Genomic DNA, 27,193 nt, shown 5'->3' with positions numbered 1-27,193 from the left:
CAAAAATACCCATTGCCTTTTTATTAGGCTTCCTATAAACTGCAGGCACGGACACAATGGGACGCCCAGGAGACTGCAAGCTCCAGAAAGCAGCGCGGCGGTCTGCACCTGCCGCGTTTCTGTTGGGAAGCGCAGAGCAGCCTGGGCTTTGTAGTTTGTATATGAGCTTCCAGGATAGGCTGCTCCGGCGAGAGAGAGGCGGGGCCGGGTGTGTCACGTGGGCTCCACTCCCGCCGCCGCGGCTGCCTTCGTCTTTCTCTGTCTCGACTGAGGCAGCCATCTTGCTCTTGCCGCGTGCTGGTGTTGGAGGACCCTCCCTGCTTCAGGTGAGACCCCCGGCGGTCCCGCCACTCCACGGCCATAGGCCGCCGCGCACGGTCTCCCCCCGCCCTTTTCTACCGACACCCGCCAACCGATCGGGCTGCCACTTCCGCGGTGGCGCGCCGAGTGGGGGCGGAGGCGGCTGTCTTGGCCTGTCGGTTAGCGGCGGCGCAGCTGGGGGTCGGCACCTGAGGGAAGGTCCCCAGCACCACCGCTTTCTGTCGGGGCTCGCGGGCCCGCGTTGTTGCAGCCCAGGTCCAGGCCCAGGTGGCAGGTGGTCCCCCGCCTCTGCCCTGTTACTCTTCATTATTCACAGCAATAAGGCTTGAGCTTTGAGCTTTGTACAGCCTATCTGCTGTCATCTCATTTGATCCTCCCACTCGACAGATAGGGAAACCGAGGTTAGCAGCCCCCGCCCCCAACCAAATTCCATTGCTGCGCTCTTCACCTCGTAATGGCAGTATTTGTTTACAAGTGTGCCACCCTCTCCGAGACATTGCCTTGCCCATCCTTGTAGCCCCATCCCACTGCGTGATGCATAGTAGGCTGTCAGGAAGTTGATGATTGACCGACAGGCAGTGTTACAAAGCTAGTGAATTGCGGTTTCAATTTCTGTTCCCACGTTCTTTCACTATACTATGTCTGTACCTTGGGCAATGGTAACAATAGTTACCAGTTTTTGAGTATCTGCTTGAGCCATACCCGGTACTTGATTACTTAATGTTTAACCCGTAAAACAGCTGTGAAGTATGTGTTGTTACACTTTTTCTAATAGGAAGGAATACAAGTTCAGAGAAGTAAAAGAACTTTCTGAAGCCCTAAGTGGAAAAACCTTGATCCTTCGGATTCCAAAGCCTGTGCCTCTCTTATAGAGTAACCCTTCATAATAAAAAGTCAGGATTAAAGATTGAAATTGTTTTATCTCTGTAAATATGATGTCATTGAAAGTGCCTACCATAATGCTTGGAATTTAGGCACTCAGTAAATATTAATTATAACTTAATTATTTACACCCTTTCTTGAATCCTTGAGGAAAGGGCGAAAAGATGCTAGGATCCCCAAGGAAGAATTCACTAATTATATGGCCTTAGGAAGTGACTTCTCCGTTCTGGGCCCTCATTTTCCAAATTATTAAATTGGGAAAGAGGTGAGCTGTTTTATTTTTTTCTAATTTATACCCTGCTGCTGCTTGCAAGTATTTGCCACACGTTCAAGACGGGAATAATGGGTACAAGAAAGTAAAGATTGCTTGAGGAATGGGGAGTTAAAGCAGGTGATCTCTGAGGTCTAGTCCAGATTCTGAGCTTGACATTTCTTCTTTCATAGACTGAGTCCAATCCACTTTCCTACTTGAACTCTACACACCTCAACCTGCTGTGGACAGGAGGGCCACCCTTCTCCCCCACCCCCCCACCAACCTTGTGTTTGCAACCTCCCTAAAATGCTTTTCTCTGATATTCCTTGGGAACAAGTTTTCTGTTGTCCTGATTATCTGGAATGGAATCTGTTCTTTCTTGTCTACACATTGATATAGAGTTAATTTTGTTCTTGCTTTGTTTCAAACAAGTCAGGACTCTATTTTGACTTCCATCACTTTTCTTCCATCTCTTCTCTTGGGGATTACCTCAAAATGCAGAAGAGTCCCAAAAGGTTTACCTGCTTTTTGGCTCTAATATTTTCACTTATCCCCTTTTTTTGTAAAAAAATTCTTTAGGCTCTTTGTTAGTTCACTACACCTTCCTGGCCACATTCCTTTGAAAATTGTGAATATTAGTCCTTTTCGGCAGGTATTGAGAATAGAGATTGGGATTTACATCAGCAGATTTAAGTATGACAGAGTTCAGATTGGTACACACCTAAAGCCTGCTTTGTACTGTAATCACATTTCATCCTATAAAAGTGTTTTAGCTGCTTGAACATTGTGATACAGTATGAATAAAGACTGAGGAAGTATACATTCTAAATATTATTTAGGAGCTATATTTTGGCCTTAAGTGGAGAGATAAGGGTTAGTGCCTTTGTATTCTGATACAGTGTCAGACTGTAGAATGATCAGTACTTACATGATCTTTGATTCTCTTTCATCTCTGAAGTGAAGAATGATCATTATAAAGAGTCGAGAGAATTGGCCAAAAAGTGTTGATAACAGTCTTATCCTTTTATTTCCTTTTTCATATCTCAGAAATGATCTTTTGATCTACAGAACAAGTAAAACAAGACTTTTAACATTGGCTTTTATTTGCTTATATAGTGTGAAATGTTATGACCCATTATGAACTTAAAAACTTTTTGTCTTAGTAGGAAAGGACTGGCCAGATGGATCCATGACTTTGTTATGGTCTTAGAGTTTTCAGAATCAAGATAACCTTTAAAGGTTTATTTTTAAGAGTCTCCTCTCCCCTTCCTGCCACCCATATTTGTTATTAGTATAGCAGAGATAGGTTTTTGTTAAATTGTGCAGGGAGGCATTTTACCTTGTATGTGAGAATATCTTGACAAGTATGACATAACTCTTATCAGTACAAGGTATTGAATGAACTCAGGGAAGTGATACAGAAGCACTGAATGTCTGAAAATCTGGTTCTCTTTTCGTATTATTAACATACCACCTGACCTTGCATAGAGGACATTACTACCTCACGTATTGACAGCTAGACAGCCTATTGTTGCATTTTTTTTTCTTTCTTTGTCCAGCTTCTCTCTTTCTACCTTTTTTTTTTTTTTAATCTTCTATTTATGGTTTAAAGAAATACAGAATGTGATTTGGGAAAAAAGTTTACTTAAATGTTATGCTAATTTGGTAACAGCTCTCTGCTGTAAAAATCTTTGGGGGAAAAACTGGCTTGTGTACAGATTTTATAATTGGTTAGGTTTTATTGTCTGCCAGAGTACTGAATCTTGTTTTTAAGGAGGGATCTTCAAGTAGAAAACTTTGAATCCCATTCTGTTTTCTGTTTATGTATTCAGCTCCCTCTTGGTATTATTGATTTCGATTTTTTTACTATCTGGTTTATGAAGCTAGAATAAGTTATTAATATTTTTTAAAAATATAGACCATATTAATATCATGGTGGTGATGCATATTACAAGTTCAGTGAACCAGAAGGTACTGTTGTATAAACAGTTATTTTGTTTTGGTAAATAAAACAGTGACTTTAACAAATTTATTTTTCCCCCCCTAGATTTACCAACAGCATGAATCAAGAAAAGTTAGCCAAACTTCAGGCTCAGGTCCGGATAGGGGGCAAGGTGAGTGTGGCATAAGAAAAACTGATAGGAGAATGTTTTATTACCAGATAGTATTACTATTTTTGGATTTGTGGTCATTGAAAATCTAAAATCTTCTAAGTAATCAAGATTAAACCACATTCCAATTTGAAAATAACTCATCTAGATTAAAATAGGTAACTAGAAGACCTCTCTCTGTTGGTACAGTTGAGATAGCAACCTTTGATTCCTCTTAACATCAGGTAGTTATATAAACAAGTCAACCAGTACTGTTAAGCTTCCTTTTTTACATCTGCGAAATAAAATCATCCTATATAAGATGCTTCTAAAGATTAGAATAATACTTATAAAACACCTAACACGGTGTCTTAGTAAACAGCTACTCACTTGCAGGGCATCCCAGTTATTAAGGTTACCTTATCTTAACTAGATACCCCTACTGCTTTAGTTAGGCTTACAGTGGGAAATGCTCAAGCTGATGATACATTTGTCCATTGCTAGATTTTCCTCTCAAATTCCTGCTTGGTGAACATGAACATAAGCATTTCTGTTTGGTGAACATGAACATAAGCATTTGTATTCATATACTTTGAAGCCTAAGGAGGAGCTAGTTCTGAACACTGAAAATCCTTTGATTCCCTTCAGTGCTAGCTCCAGGCACAAGGAGAATGTTATACCCTTATCTCTGCCTAATACAATCTTTGTGAAAGGAAAAGAATATACTGACTTCAGACCTAGGGAGGGGGAAGGTAGGACACTATGTAGCAACCCCACTGTGTTCATTTTACTTTGGTGATAACCACAACTCCTGGGAAAGGGGACAGGACAGGGAAGGGAAGAAACAACTAGTACTTTCTCCTTTTGTAGTGATACAGTTATATGATTCTAGAATCATATTACCACATTCTTGTAACCAAAGTACTAATCACATTGTAGCATCAAGTACAATGTAATATACCAATGCAAAAACTAGGGATATTTAAGAACCACAGAATAATATACCTGGGAGAGTTTGATGCAGCACATAACTGTTATATATTTCAAGCCAGGTGGTCGGCACATTTATTTAATTTATGTATTGAACATCTACTGTGGCCAAGCTACAGTAGATAAATAAGTCAAGTTTTCTTGCTCTTGACAGTTCAGCTTGGAAGAAAGGCATACTTACAATTACACTACAGAATAGAAAATGTTAAGATGAAGTACAAGGTGCTCCTGCCTAGGAGGGACAAGTCATCACTGAGCTGAGATTTGAAAAATAAACACAAAGCAGGTGGGAGGATAAGTGGGCAGAGTAAAGAGGGGATTGTCATTCTTGTCCATGCAAAGGCTCATAGGATGCTGAGATAACGTGCTTAGTGGAATGGCTTGCTTTAGTTTGTTACAACTAAAGTTTAGAATCTATAATGGATAAAGAATGGTAGCAAATGAAAACAACCAGGTAATTTAGGGTTAGATCATAGTTTTGCATACGGGGGGTATTGAGAGGATTTTATCCCTATAGGCAAGGGCAACTACTCAAGAATTTTGAGAAGGAAATAACAGTCATTTTTAAAGATACCTGCTGGCATTGGGGGAAATGAAATGAAACAAGTTTGGCATAGAGGAGAAAAATCGAGAAGCTACTATTATATGTGGGGCACAGATTGGGGGTTGGATTTGACACACCTTAATAACTGATGGAATGTGGGGAATGAAGGAGAGAGAGGAAACTAGGATGACCCCCAACCGTCTAGTTTTAAAGCTACAAAACTTAGGAAATAGAGAAAGATTAGTTAAGTGGACTGCTAAACTTTTAGACATACTGATTTTGAGGTGCCTGAGAGGACCATTTGAGCTGAAGTATCCAGCAAGCAATTGAGCTATCCTTGAGTCAGGAACACTTCATGAATTAATGGCCGTCTGTGTAAATAATCACTGTTCGTCTACCCGTCAGCTGGTTTTCATGCAACCTCTGCTGCTACTCACAGAACTCTCTTCCACTCCCACCAGAGTTGCTGAGACTGAGGCTTCTGCCTACCCTCTGTAGGACTAATTGCCTGCGTAATGCTGCAGGAGCCACTGAAAGATTAAAACCTCTTTTCCTTTTTCTTTACTCCTCCCACGTCTCAGAAAGATTTAATCCTCAAGACATAGGCTGTTTTTGGTAGTGTTCTGCTCTGCTTTCAGTTATGTTTTTATAAATTGGTCCAGGAATTGAAAATTGTATTTAGAATTTCAAAATGTCCATTTGGAAATGAGCTTTTGCTTTTCAGTAAATAGTATAATTTTCAACCTTTTTTCTCAAAGTTCCAAATATCATTGTAGATTCCTTTTTTCTTCATATCCCACAGCCAATCCATCAGCAAGTCCTGTTGGTTCTTCTGACAGTTTGAGCTCTCACCCACCTCCACTGCCACAGCCTTCATCTCTCATCAGGACTGCTACAGTAGCTTCCTGATTGATCTCATTATGGTTCATTTTCCACAGCAATGTCAGTCATCTTTTAAAATCATAAATCAGATCAAGTCATTGTCATGCTTAACACCTTCCAGTGGATTCCTATTGCAGCTGAAATAAAGTCCAGCCCCTGCCTCTGGCATTTTAGGCTATATGATCTGGCCCTTGCCGATCTTTCTGATTTCATTTTCCTCATCCTTTACCATTAGTAACTCCGCTCTAGCCATACTGGCCTGTTTTCTTGAGAAATAACAGGTGACTCTTGTTTCATTCTGCTTGGATCACTCTTCCCTTCGATCTTTCTGTGGGTCTCAGCTCATATGTCACCTCTTCAGAGGGGCCGTCCCTGAACATTTTAATAAAGCAGTGCTTTGCCCACTGATAGTCGTATCACTGTTATTTTTTTCTTAATATCCTTATCCTGTTTGAAATGATCTAATATGTTTATATATTTTTTGACTTTTCCTTCCCACTATAACGTATGCTTCTTGAAGTAAGGACTTGGTCTTTTTCATTCCTGGGTTCTAGGACTCTAAAACACTCACAGAATAGGCATTTGACTCTTAGTTATGTCATAATCTCCAAAGTTTCAGAACATTTTTAGACTTTATTGTCAGAGGGAGGTAGGTACTATAAAAAAATCATTCCTTGTAATGCTTGAAACTTGATATAAAGCACACTAAATTGTCTTGAAGTTGTAAAGTATTTTTATTTAAAAACTTTTGGGAGTTCCCGTCGTGGCTCAGTGGTTAACGAATCCGACTAGGAATCATGAGGTTGCAGGTTCGATCCCTGGCCTTGTTCAGTGGGTTGAGGATCCAGCATTGCCATGAACTGTGGTGTAGGTCACAGACGTGGCTTGGATCCCGTGTTGCTGTGGCTGTGGTGTAGGCTGGGGCTACAGCTTTGATTGGACCCTTAGCCTGGGAACCTCCATATGCTGGGGGCGTGGCCCTAAAACGACCCCCCCCCCCAAAAAAAAACTTGAAACATAATGTGTTAAAATGATAAAGGCTGGATATTGAAAAGAATAGGAAGAATTGGCTAGAAACTGACCTTCAAAACTCTGGGTTAGGCTGACAGTCACAACTCTGAGCAGTCTTATTACTATTACATCAGCAATTTCCTCTATGGGTTTTAATTAAGAGTACTGTGGAGAGGAAGACATGTGATTGCTGTTGTTAAATGGATCACATGCTAACACTTCTGTTTCGTTACTTTTTAGGGTACAGCTCGCAGAAAGAAGAAGGTGGTACATAGAACAGCTACAGCTGATGACAAAAAACTTCAGAGTTCTCTAAAAAAACTGGCTGTGAATAATATAGCTGGTATTGAAGAGGTATGATCACTTTATGAATTGTAATGTGGACAAATAGCACATTCCCAAATAATTATCTACACTTTCAGTTGTAAAATATCCACTTAGGTAAATCTGGTATTGTCTGTTTGAAGGACTGTGGCTATTGAATTTGCTTTTGGGATAAAATTAGATGATTATCAAAAAAAAATGGCTTTAGTAGACAGTTAAGGAATTCATTATATTTTTCAGACTTGAAGTATTTACATATATGTCAAAATTATGGAACCACTCTTGAATTTTAGTGTAAAATAAGATTTTTTTTCTAATAACACAGAAATAAACCCAAAGGTTTCTTAAAGTAAGGTGGAGTTTTTTTTCCATAAGAGTACCTTTCTACCTAACACAATCTCTCAAATTACTACCTCAGCAAAGAAGCTCATTACTATGTGTGGTACCACCACACAATTTTTAGTAGATTATTAATGCGCATCTGCTGAAAACAGATCAGAAACAATATGGAGACAAGAAATCACTAATAAAGAAATAGCAGATTACTGAAGAAAAGACAGTGAGGAGTCCCCACTGTGGCAAAGCGGGTTGAGGATCTGGTGTTATCTCTGTAGTGGCAAGGGTTCAATCCCTGGCCTGGCTTAGTGGGTTAAGGATCCACTGTTGCTACAGCTGTGATTCAACCCTAGCCTTGGAACTCACATATACTGCACGTGTGGCCCCAAAATAAATAAATAAAGAAGTACAGTTAATTTACAATGATATACAGTGTTGTGTTAGTTTCAGGTGTACAGTGTCGTGTCAAGTTTCAGGTTAGATTCAATTACATGTATATATACATACTTACATTACTTTTTCAGATTCTTTATAGGTTATTATAAGAAATATAATTACCTATGCTATACAGTAGGTTGTTTATCTGTTTTATATGTAGTAGTGTGTATATGCTATCCCAAACTCCTAATTTATCTTTCCCCCACCCACTCACCTTTGGTAACCATAAGTTTCTGTTTGTGGGTTGATTTCTCTTTTGTAAATTAGTTCATTCTTTCATTTTTTTGTAGGTTCCACATATAAATGATACCATGGATATTTGTCTTTCTCTAAATGGCTTTCTTCACTTAATATGATAGTCTCTGTGTCCATTTATATTACTGCAGATGACATTATTTCATTGTTTTTTATGGCTGAGTAATATTCCACTGTGAACATATACTACATCCTTATCCTTTCATCTATTGATAGACATCTAGGTTTCTGCCATGTCTTAGCTATTGTAAGTAGTGCCGCTGTGAATATTGGGGTGCTCGTATCTTTTTGAATTAGAGTTTTCTCTGGATATATGCCCAAGAGTGGGATTGGGCAGTCATATGTAACTATTTTTAGCTTTGTTGTTTTGTTAGTTTGTTTTACTTTTTATGGCCACACCCGTAGCATATGGAAGTTCCCAGGCTAGGGGTTGAATTGGCACTCTAGCCGCAGGCCTATACCACAGCCTCAGCAACACCAGGTCCAAGCCTCATCTGTGACCTACTCCGCAGCTTGCAGCAAGCCCCGAATCCTTAACCCACTGAGCAAGGCCAGGGATTGAACCTGCATCCTCGTGGATACTAGTCAGGTTCCTAACCTGCCGAGCCACAGTGGGAACTCATTTTTAGTTTTTTAAGGAACCTCCATACTGTTATCCATAGTGGCTACACCAATTTATATTCCCACTAACAATGTAAGAGCATTCTTTTTTCTCCACACTCTCTTCAGAAGTTATTACTTGTAGACTTTTTTTTTTTAATATTTTTTTGCTTTTTAGGACCGCACCCGCAGCATATGGAGGTTCCTAGGCTAGTGGCCTAATTGGAGTTACCGCTGCCAGCCTATGCCACATCCACAGCAGTGCCTGATCCAAGCTGCATCTGCAGCCTACACCACAGCTCACAGCAATGCTAGATCCTTAACCCACTGAGTGGGGCCAGGGATCGAACCCACAACCTCATGGTTCCTAATCAAATTCATTTCCGCTGAGTCATGACAGGAACTCCTATTTGTAGACTTTTTAATGATGATCATTCTCACTGGTGTGAGGTGATACATAATTGTAATCTAATTTGCACTTCTCTCATAATTAATGATATTGAGCATCTTTTCATGTATCTGTTGGTCATCTGTATGTCTTCTTTGGAGAAATGTTTATTTAGTTCTTCTGCCCATTCCTTTTTTTTTCTAGGGCCACATCTGAGGTATATGGAGATTCGCAGGCTAGGGGTCGAATTGGAGGCTACAGCTGCCAGCCTATGCCACAGCCACACCAACATTGGATCCCTGCCACCTACACTGCAGCTCAGAGAGCACTGGATCCTTAACCCACTGAGCAGGGCCAGTGATCAAACCCATGTCTTCATGGATACTAGTTGGGTTCATTACCACTTAGTCACAACAGAAACTCATGCCCATTTCTTTTTAATGGGTTGTTTGTTTCTTGGATGTTAAGCTATGTGAGTTGTTCGTACATTTTGGGAATGAATCCCTTGTCAGTAGCATTGTTTGCAAATATTTTTTCCCAGTCTGTAGATTGTCTTTTTGTTTATGGTTTTCTTTGCTGTGCAAAAGCTTTCTAAGTTTAATTAGATGTCATTTGTTTATTTTTGTTTTTATTTACAGTACTCTAGGAGATGGATCCAAGAAAATATTGCTCTGATTTATATCACAGTATTCTTCCTATGATTTTTCTCTAGGAGTTTTATAATACCCCATCTTGTATCTAGGTCTCTAATCCATTTTGAGTTTATTTTTGTATATGGTGTTAGAGAATGTCCTAATTTCATTCTTTTGCATGCTCAGTTTTCCCAGTACCACTTATTGAAGAGAATATATTTCTCCATTTTATATTTTTGCCTCTTTTGTCATAGATTAATAGCCTGTAAGTGCAAAGGTTTATTCTGGGCTGTCTATCCTCCTTCATTGATCTATGTGTGTTTTTTGTGCCAGTACCATACTGTTTTGATTACAGTAGCTTTGTAATATAGCCTGGAGTCAGGGATGGGATTCTTCTAGCTCCCTTCCTTCTCAGGATTGTTTTGGCTATTTGGGTTTTTGTGTGTGTGTTTTCCATACAAATTTAAAACTTTTTTCTTCTAGTTCTGTGGAAAATACCATTGGTGACTTGATAAGGATTGCATTGAATCTCTAGATTGCTTTGGGCAATATAGTAATTTTAACAGTATTGATTCTTCCAGCCAAAGAACACAGTGTATCTTTTCATCTGTTTTTGTTATCTTCAATTTCTTTCATCATTGTCTTTTCAGAGTACAAGTCTTTTGCCTCCTCAGGGAGGGTTATTCCTAGGTGTATTATTCTTTTAGATGTGATGGTGAATAGGATTGTTTCCTTAATTTCTCTGTCTGATATTTTGTAGTTAGTATATAGAAATGCAGAAGATTTCTGTATGTTAATTTTGTATCCTACAACTTTACTGAATTCATTTATGAGCTGTAGCCATTTTCTGATGGCATTGTTAGGATTTTCTATGTGTAGCATCATGTCACCTGCAAACAATGACAATTTTACTTCTTTCTTTCCAATTTGGATTCTTTTTTTTTTTTTTTTTTTTTTTTTTTTTTTTTGTCTTTTGAGAGCCACACCCATGGCACATGGAGGTTCCCAGGCTAGGGGTCTAATCGGAACTATAGCTGCTTGCCTGCACTACAGCCACAGCAATGCCAGACCCAAGCCACATCTGCAACCTACACTGCAGCTCACAGCAATGCCAGATCCTTAACCCACTGAGCAAGGCAAGGGATTGAACCCACAACCTCATGGTTCCTAGTCAGATTCATTTCTACTGCGCCACAATGGGAACTCCTGGATTCTTTTTATTTCTTTTACTTCTCTGATAGTTATGGCTGGGACTTCCAAAACTGTGTTGAATAAAAGTGTTGAGGATGTACATCCTTGTCTTATTCCTGATCTTAGAGGAAATGCTTTCAGCTTTTCATCATTGAGCATGATGTTATCTGTGGGTTTTTCATATATGACCTTTAGTATGCTGCGGGATGTTCCCTCTATGCCGAATTTCTGGGGAGTTTTTAATCATAAATGGATCTTGAATTTTATTGAAAGTTTTTTCTGTATCTGTTGAAATGACCATATGGTTTTTATTCTTCAGTTTATAAATGTGGTCTATCACATTGGTTAATTTGTGGATATTGAAAAATTCTTACATCCTTGGAATAAATCCCACTTGATCATAGTGTATAATACTTTTCGTTTGTTTGTTTTTTGCTTTTTAGGGCTGCACCTGCGGATGTGGAAGTTCCCAGGCCAGAGGTTGAATCAGAGCTACAGCTGCTGGCCCACGCCACAGCCACAGCAACACGGGATCCGATCCTTATCTGTGATCTATACCACAGCTCACAGCAACGCCAGATCCTTAACCCACTGAGCAAGGCCAGGGATCGAACCTGCATCTTCATGGATCCTAGTTGGGTTCATTAACCACTGAGCCATGAAGGAAACTCTCTGTAATACTTTAAAATATTGTTGGAGTCAGTTTGCTGGTATTTTATTGAGGATTTTTGCGTCTATGTTCATCATAGTGATATTGGCCTGTAATTTTCTTTTTGAGGGATATCATTGCCTGGTTTTGGCATCAGGATGATAATGGCCTCATGGAATGAGTTCAGAAGTGTTCCTTCCTCTGCAATTTTTGCAATGGTTTCAGAAGGATAGGGGTTAACTCTTAATGTTTGGTTCAATTCACTTGTGAAGCCGTCTAGCCCTAGATTTTTGTTTGTTGAGAGTTTTTAAATTACTAAGTCAATTTCATTATTGTCAGTTGGTCTGTTCATATTTTCTACTTCCTGGTTCAGTCTTGGGAGATTGTACCTTTCTAATAATTTGTCCATTTCTTTTAGGTTGTCCATTTTATTGGAATATAGTTCCTTGTGGTCTCTTATGGTCCTTTCTATTTCTGTGGTGTCAGTTGTAACTTCTTTTTCATTTCTGACTTTATTGATTTAGGTCCTTTCCCTTTTTTTTTCTTGATGAGTCTGGCTAAAGGTTTATCAATCTGGTTTTTTTTTTTTTTTTTTTTTTGGAAAGAACCAGCTTTTTGTTTCATTGACTTTTTCTATTCTTTTCTTAGTCTCTATTTCATTTTTTTCTGCTCTGATCTTTATGATATCTTTCCTTCTCTTAACTTTGGGTTTTGTTTGTTCTTTCTCTAGTTACTTTAGGTGTAGGTTATTTAGGTTTTCAAATTTTTCTTGTTTCCTGAGGTAAGCGTGTATTGTCGTAAACTCCTTAGAACTGTGTCCCATAGATTTTGGATCATCATGTTTTCATTTTCATTTGTGTCTTAAGTATTTTTTATTTTCTCTTTGATTTCTTCAGTGATTCATTGGTTGTTCAGTAGCATATTGTTTAGCCTCCATGTGTTTGTTGATTTTATATATATATATATATATATAGTTTTTTTTTTTTCCCTTGGAGTTGACTTCTAGTCTCAGTTGTGGTCAGAAAAAAATGCTTTTATGATTCCAGTTTTCTTAAATTTACAGAGGTTTGTTTTGTGGCTCAGTATGTGATCTATTCTACAGGATGTTTAATGTGTATTTGGAAAGAATGTTTATTCTGCTGCTTTTGGATGGAATGTTCTAAAAATATCAGTTAAGTCCATTTGGTCTAAATATGTCATTTAAAGCCTCTTTCCTTATTGATTTTTTTGTCCGAATGGTCTGTCCATTAGTGTAAGTGGGATATTAAAGTCCCCCACTATTTTTGTGGTACTGTCAACTTCTCCTTTTTATGTCTGTTAGCATTTGCCTTATATATTGAGGTGCTTCTAGGTTGGGTGCATATATGTTAACAATTGTTATATCTTCTTCTTGGAGTAATCCTTTGATCATTATGTAGTATCCTTCTTTGTCTCTTATAAACAGTCTTTATTTTAAAATCTAATATAAGTATGATATAAGTATCACTACTCTGGCTTTCTTTGGATTTCCATTTGCATGGAATACCTTTTTCCATTCCCTTACTTTCAGTCTGTATGTATCTCTAGATCTGAAGTGAGTCTTTTGTAGGCAGTATATTTATGGGTTTCTGGGACCCCTATAATTCAAATATTAACCTGCTTGACTTGTACCAAAGTTCTCTTAAACTGTCCTCCTCTTTTTTCTTTTTCTATTTGACAGCAGTGATTTCCATTGCTCTGTCTTACAACTTACTCTTCTGTTTTACTGTCTCATTTAGTCTTTTCCTTCCTTTTCCTCTTTTTTTCTTTTTAGGGCTACACCTGCAGCATATGGAAGTTCCAAGGTTAGGGGTCTAATCAGAGCTGCAGCTATTGGCCTGTGCCACAGCCACAGCAATGTGGAATCCAAGCTGCATCTTCAACCTACACCACACCACTTGGCAATGCCAGATCCTTAACCCATTGAGCAAAGCCAGGGATTGAACCTGCATCCTCATGGATACCAGTCGAGTTCATAACCCTCTGAGCCACAACGGGAACTCTCTTCATTTAGTCTTCTGTTAATTCATTCGAGTGTATCTTTCATTTCAGTTCATTCTTCAATTCTGTTTAGTGCTTTATATTTTCTAATTCTTTGTTTAAACTTCTAATTTCTTGCTCTGTACATGTGTTCTCCCAAGTTCTTTGATAAGCTTTATGATCATTAGTTTGAACTCTTTCTCAGATAGGTTATCTTTCTTCACATTACTTAGTTCTTCTCAGCTTTTATCTTGTTCCTTCATCTGAAACATTCCTCTGTCACCTCTTTTTTTTTTTTTTTTTTTTTTTTTTTTTGGTCATTTTGCTATTTCTTTGGGCTGCTCCCGCGGCATATGGAGGTTCCCAGGCTAGGGGTCAAGTCGGAGCTGTAGCCGCTGACCTACGCCAGAGCCACAGCAACTCGGGATCCAAGCCGCGTCTGCAACCTACACCACAGCTCACGGCAACACCAGATCGTTAACCCACTGAGCAAGGGCAGGGACTGAACCCGCAACCTCATGGTTCCTAGTCGGATTCGTTAACCACTGCGCCACGACGGGAACTCCTGTCACCTCATTTTTATCTAAATTACTGTCTGCATTTTTATGTATGTTGTAGGTTAGTTATGTTTCTTGACCTTGGAGAGGTAACCCTCTGTGGAAGACATCTTATGTATCCCAGCCATGCATGCCCCTCTCATCATCCAAGGACCGGGGCCAGCTGTTCCCAGGCTAGTGTTTGCAGACTTGGTCTGGTCTGCAGGCTGTAGGACTATAGTTTTCTTGCTCCTGGTGTCTGCCCTCTCATGGGTGAGGCTTAGTCTAGAGGCTGGGTAGGCTTCCTGGTGGGAGTGGCCAGTGCCCATCCATTGCTAGTGTGAGCTGAGTCCTGGCCCTCTAGTGGGCAGGGCCATGTTTAGAGGCGGCTGTGGGCTCAAGAAGTCTTTAGGCAGCCTGTCTGCTGACAGGTGGGGCTGTGTCCCCACCTTGTTTGTTGTTCAGACTGTGGCATCCCAGCATTGGATCTGTCAGGCTGTTAGCTGGGGCCAGGTCTTGGTGCTAAGAAGTCAGCCTCCAGGAGCGCTCACACAAATGAATACTCTGATATGTGCACCACTGCTGTCTGTGTCCTCTGGGTGAGTCATGGCCACCACCCCACCACCCAGCCTCCCCAAGAGACCGTCTTAAGACCAGCAGGGAGGTCTGGCCTAGACTCCTGTCAAATTACTACTTTTGCTCTTGGTCCCACTGAGTGTGAGATTTTGTGTGCAGCTTTTAAGAGTAAAGTCTTGGTTTTCTCCAATCCTGTGGCGCTCCTGCAAATTTACTGGCCTTTAAAGCTAAATGTTACGGGGACTCCTCTTCCCAGTGCCAGACACCCAGTCTGGGAGGCCTGACATGGGGCTTAGAACTCTCACTCCTGTGGGAAAACTTCTGCAGTATAATTATTCTCCAGTTTGTGGGTTGCCCACTCAGGGGCTGTGGGATTTGATTGTATCACAAGTCTACCCCTCCTGCCCATCTCACTGTGGTTCTTTCTTTTTATCTTTAGATATGGAAGATCTTTTCTGGTAGGTTGCAATCTTTTTCATCAATGGTTGTTCTGTAGTTATTGTGATTTTGGTTTGCTCATGAGAGGAGGTGAGCTTAGGGTTCTACTCTGCTGTCTTGGTCACTCTCAGATCTCAATTTCCCCTCCTTTCTTTTACAGGCAATTTCAAGTAGTATTCTGCTTCCTCTCCATCTTCATTTTACTAATACTCTGCAGCATTTTCTGAGATTCTCCTTAAAATTCTATGGTTTTCATCGTATCCTTTCTCCTATGCCAATGTGTCCTTAATTTCTTTTGCTTTCTCCTTCTCTATTCTGTCTCACTACTATTTCCTCGAAATTTTGCCATTAGTGTTCTTTATTTGCTCCCTTAATAATTCTCAAGAGTCTTGGGACCATTTCTTTCAGAAATCCTTTTAAAAGTTCAGACTCATCAATCCACCAGAGAGCTCCAGAATTAGATTCCCATTTTAACCATTTTTTAAAAATTTTATTAAAGGATAGTTGATTTATAATTCTTTGCCAATTTCTGCTATACAGCAAAGTGACTCAGTTATACATACACATACATTCTTCCATTTTAACCATTTTTAAGTGTATAATTCAGTGGCATTAATTATACTCACAGTGTTATATCCAGCTGCCATAATCTCTTTATAAAATGTTTCATCACCCAAATAGAAAATGTTACTGATTAAGCAATAACTTCCCATTCACCTTTCCTCCAGTCTCTGATAATCTCTAACTTTCTATCTCTGTGGATTTGCCTGTTGTAGATATTTCGTATAGATAAAATGATATAATAATTGTCCTTTCATGTCTGGCTTACTTTACTTAGCATAATGTTTTCAGGGTTCATCCATGTTTAGCATGTACCAGAACTTAACACCTTTTATAGCTGATTAATATTCCTTTTTATGGATAATACCACATATTTTATCCATTTGGTTTGGGATGGGGTTATTCTTTGTTTTTTGTCTTTTTAGGGCCATACCCATGGCATATGGAGGTTCCCAGGCTAGGGCTTGAATTGGAGCTGTAGCTAGCTGTTCTACACTGCAGACCCAATGGGATCTGAGCCACATCTGCAACCTACACCATAGCTCCCAGCGATGCCAGATCGTTAACCCAGTGAGTGAGGCCAGGGATCGAACCTGTGTCCTCATGAATACTAGTCAAATTCGTTTCCTCCAAGCCATGATGGGAACTCCCTTATCCATCTGTTTCCATTTGTTTGTTGATGAACTTTTTTTTTTTTTTTTTTTTTTTTGCCATTTCTTGGGCCGCTGCCACGGCATATGGAGATTCCCAGGCTAGGGATTGAATCGGAGCTACAGCTGCTGGCCTATGAGACAACCACAGCAACACGGGACCTGAGCCTCATCTACAACCTACATCACTGCTCACGGCAACGCCGAATCCTTAACCCAGTGAGCGAGGTCAGGGATCGAACCCCCAACCTCATGGTTCTTGGTCGGATTCATTTCCGCTGTGCCAAGGCAGGAACTCCTGTAAACATCTTTTGTTTTTAAAATAGCTTTTCCTGGAGTGTCCATCGTGGCTCAGTGGTTAATGAATCTGACTAGGAACCATGAGGTTGCGGATTTCATCCCTGGCTTTGCTCAGTGGGTTGGGGATCCAGCGTTGCTGTGAGCTGTGGTGTAGGTCACAGACTCAGCTTGTGTCCTGCATTGTTGTGGCTCTGGCATAGGCCAGCAGCTACAGCTCCAATTAGACCCCTAGCCTGGGAACTTCCATATGCTGTGGGAGCAGCCCTAGAAAAGGCAAAAAGACCAAAAAAAAAAAAAAAAAAAAAAAAAAGCTTTTCTTCTCTTCAGCATAAAAATGGATTGTCAGTATAGAAAGTTAGAAGTAAAAAGGAGTGTCCACTGTGGCTCAGTAGAAACAAATGCAGCAAGTACCCATGAGATTCAGGTTCAATCCCTGGCCTTGCTCAATGGGTTAGGAATCTGGTGTTGCTGTGAGCTGTGGGGTCAGCTGCAGATGCAGCTTGGATCCCACGTTGCTATGGCTGTGGCATAGGCTGGCAGCTGTAGCTCTGATTCGACCCCTAGCCTGGGAACTTCCATATGCCTTGGGTGCGGCTCTAAAACACACACAAAAAAAGGAAATTAGAGGTAAACATAAAATATGAAAAAGACACTAATAATCATAATTCCACTATCCAAAAATAACTACTATTAGTCTTATTGTTCTTTCCCATCTTTATGTGCATATATATTTAACATATCTGGGATTACAGCTAGATGGTCAATTTGGAATCTTTTCTTTTCCAAATAGCTTTATAGAAATTGTTTCATATCATTAAAAAAAAACCTCTTCTTAACCTTTAGTCTAAATTTCTGCATATACTCCAATATATAAATATACCATAATTTAACATTCTAGTGCTTCAGTAGTAAAGAATCACATGTTGGATGTTATATACATAAACATCTATCTTCATCTCTGATTTTCTTCAGATAGATTCTTAGAAATGCAGTTACTGACTGAAAGATCATGGATATTTTTAGCACTCTTGGTCCATATTGTCAAATTGCTTTTCAAAAAGGGTATGCTGGAGTTCCGGTTGTGGCACAGCAGAAACAAATCCAACTAGGAACCATGAGGTTACGGGTTCGATCCCTGGCCACTCTCAGTGGGTGAAGGATCCAGCGTTGCTGTGAGCTATGGTGTAGGTCACAGATGCGGCTCGGATCTAGCGTTGCTGTGGCTCTGGCGTGGGCTTGAGGCTACATCTCCAACTGGACCCCTAGCCTGGGAACCTCCATATGCCATGGGTATGGCCCTAAAAAAGAAAAAAGAAAAAAAAAAAGACAAAAAGGCTATGCTGTTTAACACTATCTACAGCATAGCTGTAGATAATCTACCTTATCAGACTCTGGCCACCAGAGCATAAGAGAAAGTGATCCCAGTGTTTCATATAGTCTGATGACATATGTTAGATTTTGCTTATTTCAACAATAATAGGGTACATTTCATACTAGCCTTTAGAAATAGGCAGAGATAAGGTGCTGAACCTTAAAAAGATTATTGAGGAGTTCCCGTCGTGGAGCAGTGGTTAACAATCCAACTAGGAACCATGAGGTTGCAGGCCGATCCCTGGCCTTGTTCAGTGGGTTAAGGATCCGGCGTTGCTATGAGCTGTGGTGTAGGTCGCACACGTGGCTCAGATCTGGTGTTGGCTATGGCTCTGGTATAGGCCGGCAGTTGTGGCTCTGATTAGACCCCTAGCCTGAGACCCTCCATATGCCTGGCTGGGGTGTGGCCTTGAAAAGTAGAAAAGACAAAAAGACAAAAAAAAAAAAAGATTGTTGAAAGATACTAATTTATGGGAGTGTGTACAAGGGTCATAATTCTCAAAATCTGACTATTCTTAGCCTCACAAAATACAGACACTTATGTGCCTTATTCTTTTCTTTCTTTTTTTTTTTTCTTTTTCGCTGCACTCGCAGCATATAGAACTTCCTGGGCCAAGGATTGAATCTGAGCTGCGGCTGCAACCTATGCCAGATCCTTAACCCACTGTGTTGGTCAGGGATAGAACCCACGCCACCACAGAGACAATGCTCAGTCCTTAACCTGCTGCATACAGTGGGAACTCCTTATGTGCTTATTCTTAAGATATCTATTATTTCACCCCATTAAAACATAGGAAGAAAAAAAAATTAATTTCCTGGTAAACATTTAAGTGCCACTACATAGAGGACAGAGTAGCAATAAAACTTGATTTTAAGACAGCTGTCAGGAATTCCCGTCATGGCGCAGTGGTTAACAAATCTGACTAGGAACTATGAGGTTTTGGGGTTCGATCCCTGCCCTTGCTCAGTGGGTTAACGATCCGGCGTTGCCATGAGCTGTGGTGTAGGTTGCAGATGCGGCTCGGATCCCGCGTTGCTGTGGCTGTGGTGTAGGCCGGTGGCTACAGCTCCCATTCGACCCCTAGCCTGGGAACCTCCATATGCCGCGGGAGTGGCCCAAGAAATGGCAAAAAGACAACAACAACAACAAAAAAAGACAGCTGTCAATTATGAATTGTAGCTGACTGCCCTAGTGGGAACTTGGATACAAAAAATCATATAGAAGAATTTAAACCTCCTCTGTGAACTGAGGTTACTTACCAGCAAGAGCTATGGACTCAAAATAACTTTGTGAGCCTCCTTATAGCCATGAAAATTTATCACCAAGTAGAAATGAAGCAACCATCAGATCTACCAGATAGAAGGCTGCTGTGGTTAACATATGTACCCTGTTCAAAGGGCTAGCAAGGGCAGGGGTTGTTAAGGTTTTGATAGCTGTGTGATTGGGCCACCCAGCGGTTGCTAGGAATGACTTAAAATGGCCCTGAATTCTGTAGGGCAGTTGGGCTGATTCTGAAAGGGCAGAACAATAAGAAAAGTCAGGCCCAAAATACAGCCCAGGTTCATGTTCTGAGTTTGCGTATAACCAGCTGTTTGTCCTTGAGTATGTTGCTTAACCAAGAGTTCTAATCTTCAGTATTTATTTATTTAACAAGAGATTTTAATTAGAAGACCTCTAATCAACAAATATATGGCCTCACCTTTTTTTAATGGCCTGACCTGTTTGGAGCAATATTGATTTCAAATCTCTTGTGACTTTAGTATTTATAAATTTAAAAATATATCATATTCCAGAGTTCCCATCCTGGCTCAGCATTTAGTGAACCCGACTGGCATCCATGAGGACTCGGGTTCCATCCCTGGTCTTACTTGGTTGGTTAAGGATCCGGTGTTGCTGTGAGCTGTGGTGTAGGTCGCAGATGTGGCTCAGATCCTGTGTTGCTGTGGCTGTGGCGTAGGCTGGCAGCCACAGCTCTGATTGATTGGACCCCTAGCCAGGAACCTCCATATGCTGCGGGTGCAGCCCTAAAAAGACAAAAAGACCAAATAAATAAATAAATAATAAAAATATATCGTATTCCAATATTTAAGACTCTTCACACCTGGAAATATTGTAGAAATCCTTTATTAAATTAAGTGGTTTGGTGTTTTGTTTTTTTTTTTTGTCTTTTGTTGTTGTTGTTGCTATTTCTTGGGCCGCTCCCGCGGCATATGGAGGTTCCCAGGCTAGGGGTCAAGTCAGAACTGTAGCCACCGGCCTACGCCAGAGGCACAGCAACGCAGGATCCGAGCCGCGTCTGCAACCTACCCCACAGCTCACGGCAACGCCGGATCCTTAACCCACTGAGCAAGGGCAGGGACCGAACCCGCAACCTCATGGTTCCTAGTCGGATTCGTTAACCACTGCGCCACGACGGGAACTCCTGGTTTGGTCTTAATATGGAAAATAGAGCCCTACCATATCTATTCTTTCCCCGTACTAAAATCATGTGATTCTAAGATAGATCCAGAGCAACATCTCATTTCATATCCACTGTACCACTGCCTTCTCAAGCCATTCTGCCCCAATTTTTAGCCATTTTTCCATTGAACTTTTCTACCTAAACATTAGTTGTCTTCAGAACTACATGGTTTTATTTTTTCTAAAATTAATGTAAATTATTTTTAACTTGTAGTGATTTTTGTTCAGAATAGCTGGATTGAATGCTTATTACTCTGTGTAATATTTATGGGGTTTAGTTACAGTTTTCTAGGGAATTTGCGTTTATTTTCTCTGTGTTCCAGGTCTTGCCTGAAATTTAGAAGCCCCTTTCTTCCCCTTCCTTTCTGGTGCTGTCTGTCAGTGGTGGTGATCACCTCTGAGGAAGAAAAGCCCACTTCCACTGACCATGGAGAACACTCAGCATCTCTGCTTGATTGTGACAAGGGCAGTTTTTGGATGGATCATGAACTGCTTCTAAAGTAGCCAAGAGTTAACTCTCCTAACCTTTTTTATAATAAGCATGTTACCACCAAGGTAACTTACCCAGTGGAATCAACTATGTAGTGGAATCACATTATTTACACATTTAACCTACATGCAGATACTCTACAAAACATAGAGTGAGAGAGAAAAGTAACATTTTAAATAGTGTACATACATTCATCCTTCCTTTTCAGTGAGTCCCAGGCAGTGGATTAAATTAAATCCAAAGTAGTTAATACATATCAGTAAAAACTATAGAAGGAATGTGAGGATGGTTTAAAAGACTTCCTAGTAATTGATAAATATTCACGTGGCCAGGCAAGTGGGCGGGAGAACTTCTTTGTCATTGACAAAGTTTATTGAAGGTTGTTGAAAAACCACATTTAAGAATTACAGGAACTGAGAAAATCCTATACAAAGAATGACGTGATGAAAACAAGTTGAAACTTGTGTAAATTTACTAAGTATTCAAAGGAGTGAAACATCTGATTAATTAAAATTCTGAGTGTTCTTTATGGGTTTTCAGTGGTTATTTTTACCATACAGTATTACCCCCTTACAACCTGTTCCATAAGTAAGATGCTAACCCCACCAAATAGTATCTGTACTGTTTTAATTTGATAGTGTAAATTAAGTAAGATAACAGGTAATTTCATTAAGAAGCTAATTCTTGGAGTTCCCTTGTGGCTCAGTGGGTTAAGGATCCAGTGTTGTCACTGCAGTGCCTTCGGTTGCTGCTGTGGTATGGGTTCAATCCCTGGCCCAGGAATTTCCATGTGCCATGAATGCAGCCAAAAGAAAGAAAGAAGACAATTCATGGCTCTGAATTCTACTTTTTTTAAATGTGGGCATGAACTTCTTATAGTAGAAGTCTTTGAATTTAAAACCTAGATTCTATAATAAAGTGATTATTTCTTGACCATCCTAGTGATTTATGCCATCTACACCATTTTACTTTGTTGCTAGGGTTTTTTCCACCCAAATCCACTGCTTAGATAAATACTACATTGGGATTGCCTAACTAACTACCAAGTAAAAAATAATTGGCTAAAGTGTTTTTTAAACAGTTTTTTTTTTTTTTGTTTATGATATAACAGTTGTATGAAATACGTGAAATATATTTTTCTTCCGTGATCCTACAGGTGAACATGATTAAAGATGATGGAACGGTTATTCATTTCAATAATCCCAAAGTCCAGGCTTCCCTTTCTGCTAACACCTTTGCAATTACCGGCCATGCAGAAGCTAAACCCATCACAGAAATGCTTCCTGGAATATTAAGTCAGCTTGGTGCTGACAGCTTAACAAGTCTTAGGAAGTTAGCTGAACAGTTCCCTCGGCAAGGTAGGTATTTCATTTTAATACCTCTCCCTCCTCACCTTAATTGGAGAACCTAGTGATTTAAAAGATGTCCATTCTATGCTGGAAGGATTTGCCTATATACAGATTTTACTTTTTATAATGTTATTTTTGTGCTTCATAAATTTTTGACTTTGTTTCTTTAATAATTATGCAGCGTAGCATGTAAAATATTTGGATACATTCTGGTAATAATATAGAGAGTTGGGAGGTAATTACCTAAAAGGAATATGCCGGGATCTACAGGCCACATTTTATGAACAGTTGATTTGGTATTCACTTATAACTAATGACACCAAGAAGATAGTGTTAAAACAAAACTATTTTTATTTAATATTATTGATTGTACTGTAGAATCAACAACCATTAGTTCTGAGTGTCCAGGATAGTCCTGGATTTCAAATGTGTCTTGTCACCCCTAAAAGTCTGAACCTATTATTTCAGTGCTAATGAAAAGGTACTTTTGATTACTATTACCAGTGCTAATAGCTAGGTACTTTTAAACCAAAAAGAGAGAGAAAAATACTTGAATACTGTTTTTTGATTTAGAGAATAAATTAACTATATATAATACTTTTATTTAAACTCATCTAGGGAGTTCCCATTGTAGCGCAGTGGAAACGAATCTGACTAGGAACCATGAGGTTGTGGGTTCGATCCCTGGCCTTGCTCAGTGGGTGAAGGATCAGGCATTACTGTGAACTGTGGTGTAGGTCTCAGACTCAGCTCAGCTCTGGCATTGCTGTGGCTGTAGCATAGGCTGGCAGCTGTAGCTCCAATTCGACCCCTATCTTGGGAACTTCTATATGCCACGGGTGCAGCCCTAAAAAGCAAAAAAAAAAAAAAAAAATCTAAATTCTATTTTGCATGTAAATTTTACCTTCGTTATCCATTGAAATTGCCAGCCATATTTAGTGTATATCTGATGAAGTTTAAACTTTTATTAATTTTAGTATTAAGTAAAAAATGTGGCATTAAATTAGAGAGTACTGGAGTTCCTGTTGTGGCTCAGTGGTTAACGAACCCGAGTAGGAACCATGAGGTTGCGGGTTCTATCCCTGGCCTCCCTCAGTGGGTTAAAGATCTGGCGTGGCCCTGAGCTGTGGTGTAGGTTGCAGACGCAGATCGGATCCCGCATTGCTGTGGCTCTGACGTAGGCCGGTGGCTACAGCTCCAATTAGACCCCTAACCTGGGAACCTCCATATGCCTCGGGTGTGGCTCTAGAAAAAAACCAAAAAAATAGATAAATTAGAGGTACTTAGCTTTTTCTGAGCAACTGTGTAAGATTTGTTTCTACAACTATATAGGCAGGAAAAAAGGGTAAACATTGTAAGTATTCAATAAATGTCTTTGTTTTCAATGACTAATTTTAAAATAAACTTTTTGTAGTGTTGGATAGCAAAGCACCAAAACCAGAAGACATCGATGAGGAGGATGATGATGTTCCAGGTAAGTGACATTTCTTTAGTTTTAAGATTTTTAACATGGAGTTCCCATCATGGCCCAGTAGTTAATGAACCTGACTAGTATCCATAAAGACACAGATTCAGTCCCTGGCCTCACTCACTGGGTTAAGGATCCAGCATTGCCATGAGCTGTGGTGTAGGTCATAGACATGGCTCAGATCCAGCATTGCTGTGGCTTTGGGATAGGCCGGCAGCTACAGCTCCAATTGGACCTCTAGCCTGGCAATTTCCATATGCTGCAGATTCGGCCCTAAAAAGAGATATTTAACATCCTGATAATCTTGTGTAATTCCTTACATGATGATTTTTCAGTTTTTCGTTGATGGTGAGCTTGTGAATTTAAATTAATTCACAATGGTGAACATATAGTCTAATGAAAAAGTATAAAAAAGCCTTCCCGTGTAGTACTCAGAATCAGAAATTGTCACCAGCATTTTTTCTGCTGTACCTCAGCAGTAACAAACCCAATTAGAATCTGTGGCTTCGGGTTCAATCCCTAGCCTCACTCAGTGGGTTAACGATCTGGCATTGCCGTGAGCTGTGGTGTAGCTGTGGTGGTCCCATCTGGTGTTGCTCTGGCTGTGGCATAGGCCAGCAGTTGTAGCTCTGATTCGACCCCTAGCCTGGGAACCTCCATATGCCGCAGGTGTGACCCTAAAAAGCAAAAAAAAAAAAGAAAAAAAGAAATTGTCACATTAAGTTCTGCTGTCTACATTTATCAAATTGGAATCACTGTGATAATCAATTTGCGTAGTTTTTGTTAACATTTCTGCGGGAATTATGATTGACATATGAAAATGCTTCACCTTAGTAGTTTGCATAAGAGAAAAAAGGCTAGGAGTTCCCATGTGGCATATGATCCAGTGTTGCTGCAGCTGTAACCTAGGGTTGCAGCTGTAGCTTGGACTCGATCCCTAGCCCAGGAACATCCCTATGCCGCGAGTGCAGCCAAAAAAGAAAAATGGGGAGGGGGGGGGAAGACTAACATTTCCTTAAGGTTACTATTTTAAGCAGAGAAATGAAGCATTATTAGTGAAATGCCACCAAATTATTTTTGCCTCTTGTCCTGTATATTTTCAAGCTAATTCTAGTGGCAACAATTTTGTATTTATTGAGCTAGAAGTTAGGGATTGCACTTATTCCTCTTTTTCTTTCTTTCCTTTTTTTTTTTTTTTTTTGTTTCTTTAACTCATTTACCTTTTTTTTTCAGATCTCGTAGAAAATTTTGATGAGGCATCAAAGAATGAAGCTAATTAAAATCTTTTCTGGTTTTTGGAAGCTGGCATGGACTAGATTTAACAAATCAGCTATGTGGTTCCAAAGTTTTACAGACACGGAGAACATCAACTGTTACTAGTTCAGTAATATAAATATTTTGTATATTAACAATGCTGTTTGTTCAGCATTTTTTGGTCATTTGATTTTGCATTTTGCACTTCCTCCCAGGATCTATTCTTTTGGTCAAAATACGAAGTGTCGGTGCAGTTTGAAGGTGTTTTGGTTTTTAGAGTCTTGGTTTTTTGTTGGAGTATTTTTGGTGTGTATGTGTATGTACGTGTGTGGGTACGTGTGTATAAAGTGGAGAGCAAATTGGAAAACAGTTCTATTTATCCTCCTTACCCCAGTAGAAATAAAACAAATCTTTACATTTGTTACTTTTTATTTTTTCTAATGATGCATAGAATTAATGAAAAGTGAGTATCTTGGATTTCAAATCTGAAGAAATTTTACCTTAAAGTTTGGTTTTAATTTGCTTGGTTAACATATTTCTTGTACATTTTCCTGGGTTTAAAATGTCTTGAGATATTTTGCCACCAGCTTCATGCTGGCAATAGTAAGTAGCATATCTTCAGTGCAGTTGTTTTGGATTCACTTACCTAGTCAGACCCCGAATTTATTCTACCAGCTTTCTTCCTAAATGCCTTGTTTCCTCTCCTTTTGGTCTCCAGACGGCCTGGTCAGCCTTTAGTAATGCTCTTCCTCATCTTCCATCTAGCCTGAGAAGGATGTTCTCCATATAGAGTTAAGTGAGTGCCTAATCCCTCTTTTTGTAAGACTGTTCCCGCATCTTGAAGAACAACAACTCCATCTTCAACTTTTTATTCCCTTGATTTTACAGTTTGGTAGATTTCAAACTGGAATAGCTAGCATGTGCTTGCTAAGTAATTTTAAGCCAGCCTTATCCCATATCCTAGCTGTTTTTAATAGCAGGTGCAAAAATGGCTCTTTCAGCAAGATTGAAATTGGGAATGTCCTTTTGAATTAGGAAAAAAATAGGCCATAAATGCATTCCCCAGCACAAGTGGGCATTCTGTGAACTGGTACTGGCCCCAGGAGGATTTCTTCAACCACTCTCCCGCTCTTGGCCTTGAACCTACCTCTGGATTGGATCTTACTATTGTAGCTGCTCACAGCATCCTCCTGCATGCTTAGAGTAATGCTTTGGGGGAACACTGGTAAACAGTATTTATTTTTTTCACCTCCTTTCAGAGGATTTGGAGGTAAGTTGCATTCATTCATTGAAGCGTCCCTCTTGCTGTCTGATAATAAAAGCTTGCATTTTGTTATATCAGCATTAATTATAGCCAATATTTAAGGATAAGATTTAGAAAATCTGTCATGGCCCATCATCAAACTAGGGCTTAGGCTTGCAGCATATCAGCTTTGTTTCAAGCTAGATATCTTTATTTGATATCTAAAGTGTTTATTTTAAAAGTGCAAGACTAACAATGTATCAAGAGATCGATACACAAAGGCAAAGCTCTTTTTTTTTTTCCCCATCTAGACACCTCAGTTTATTTTATACATTTGTTCATTTTACCTGTTATGTTTTATATAATATATGGATTAACTACAAAATAAAGTAACAGTAATAAAATAACAAAAGAGGATAATATTTCCTCTTGTGCTTCTCTTTTTGTTGTCTACAGAATTTCCTTCTTTTGTATTTCCCCTTTTGCTGCTAACCCCAAATGAATTTAAACCCGGTCACTTTTTGAAATAATGTTGTTCCATCCATTGTTAGGTCAGTACCTCTAAATGGTCTACATAGTCCAGATGTTGTTCCTCTGACTGTCCCCAAAGTGCACATTGTAGGGCAGAGAGAGTCAGGGGACTTCAGGAGGTTAGGGACACGTGAACCATAGGTAGTATAGGGGGGAAGAAAAACACTCATCTGGAAGTCAG

The 27,193-nt window shown here is 39.7% G+C and overlaps 1 protein-coding gene across 6 annotated transcripts; it reads left to right on the top strand.

Moving 5' to 3' along the window:
- Positions 206–26,921, top strand: BTF3L4 (basic transcription factor 3 like 4). Of its 6 annotated transcripts, none has more exons than XM_021096655.1 (7): positions 267–326; positions 1,359–1,468; positions 3,504–3,570; positions 7,214–7,327; positions 22,324–22,525; positions 23,931–23,990; positions 25,218–26,921. In XM_021096655.1, exons 3-7 carry the CDS (start codon positions 3,517–3,519, stop codon positions 25,262–25,264), a joined length of 477 nt encoding a protein of 158 aa, XP_020952314.1. In that variant the 5' UTR covers positions 267–326; positions 1,359–1,468; positions 3,504–3,516; the 3' UTR covers positions 25,265–26,921. The 6 variants fall into 6 exon arrangements, with proteins under 6 accessions (XP_020952313.1, XP_020952318.1, XP_020952316.1 ...); XM_021096656.1 differs by having other exon boundaries at positions 275–326; positions 1,354–1,468; XM_021096654.1 differs by lacking the exon at positions 1,359–1,468 and having other exon boundaries at positions 206–326.

This window comes from Sus scrofa, chromosome 6, assembly GCF_000003025.6.
Source record: "Sus scrofa isolate TJ Tabasco breed Duroc chromosome 6, Sscrofa11.1, whole genome shotgun sequence".
In the NCBI taxonomy this organism is placed as follows: Eukaryota; Metazoa; Chordata; class Mammalia; order Artiodactyla; family Suidae; genus Sus; species Sus scrofa.
Note: the sequence above shows the minus strand (reverse complement) of the source record. Positions and strands in the feature narration are given on the sequence as shown.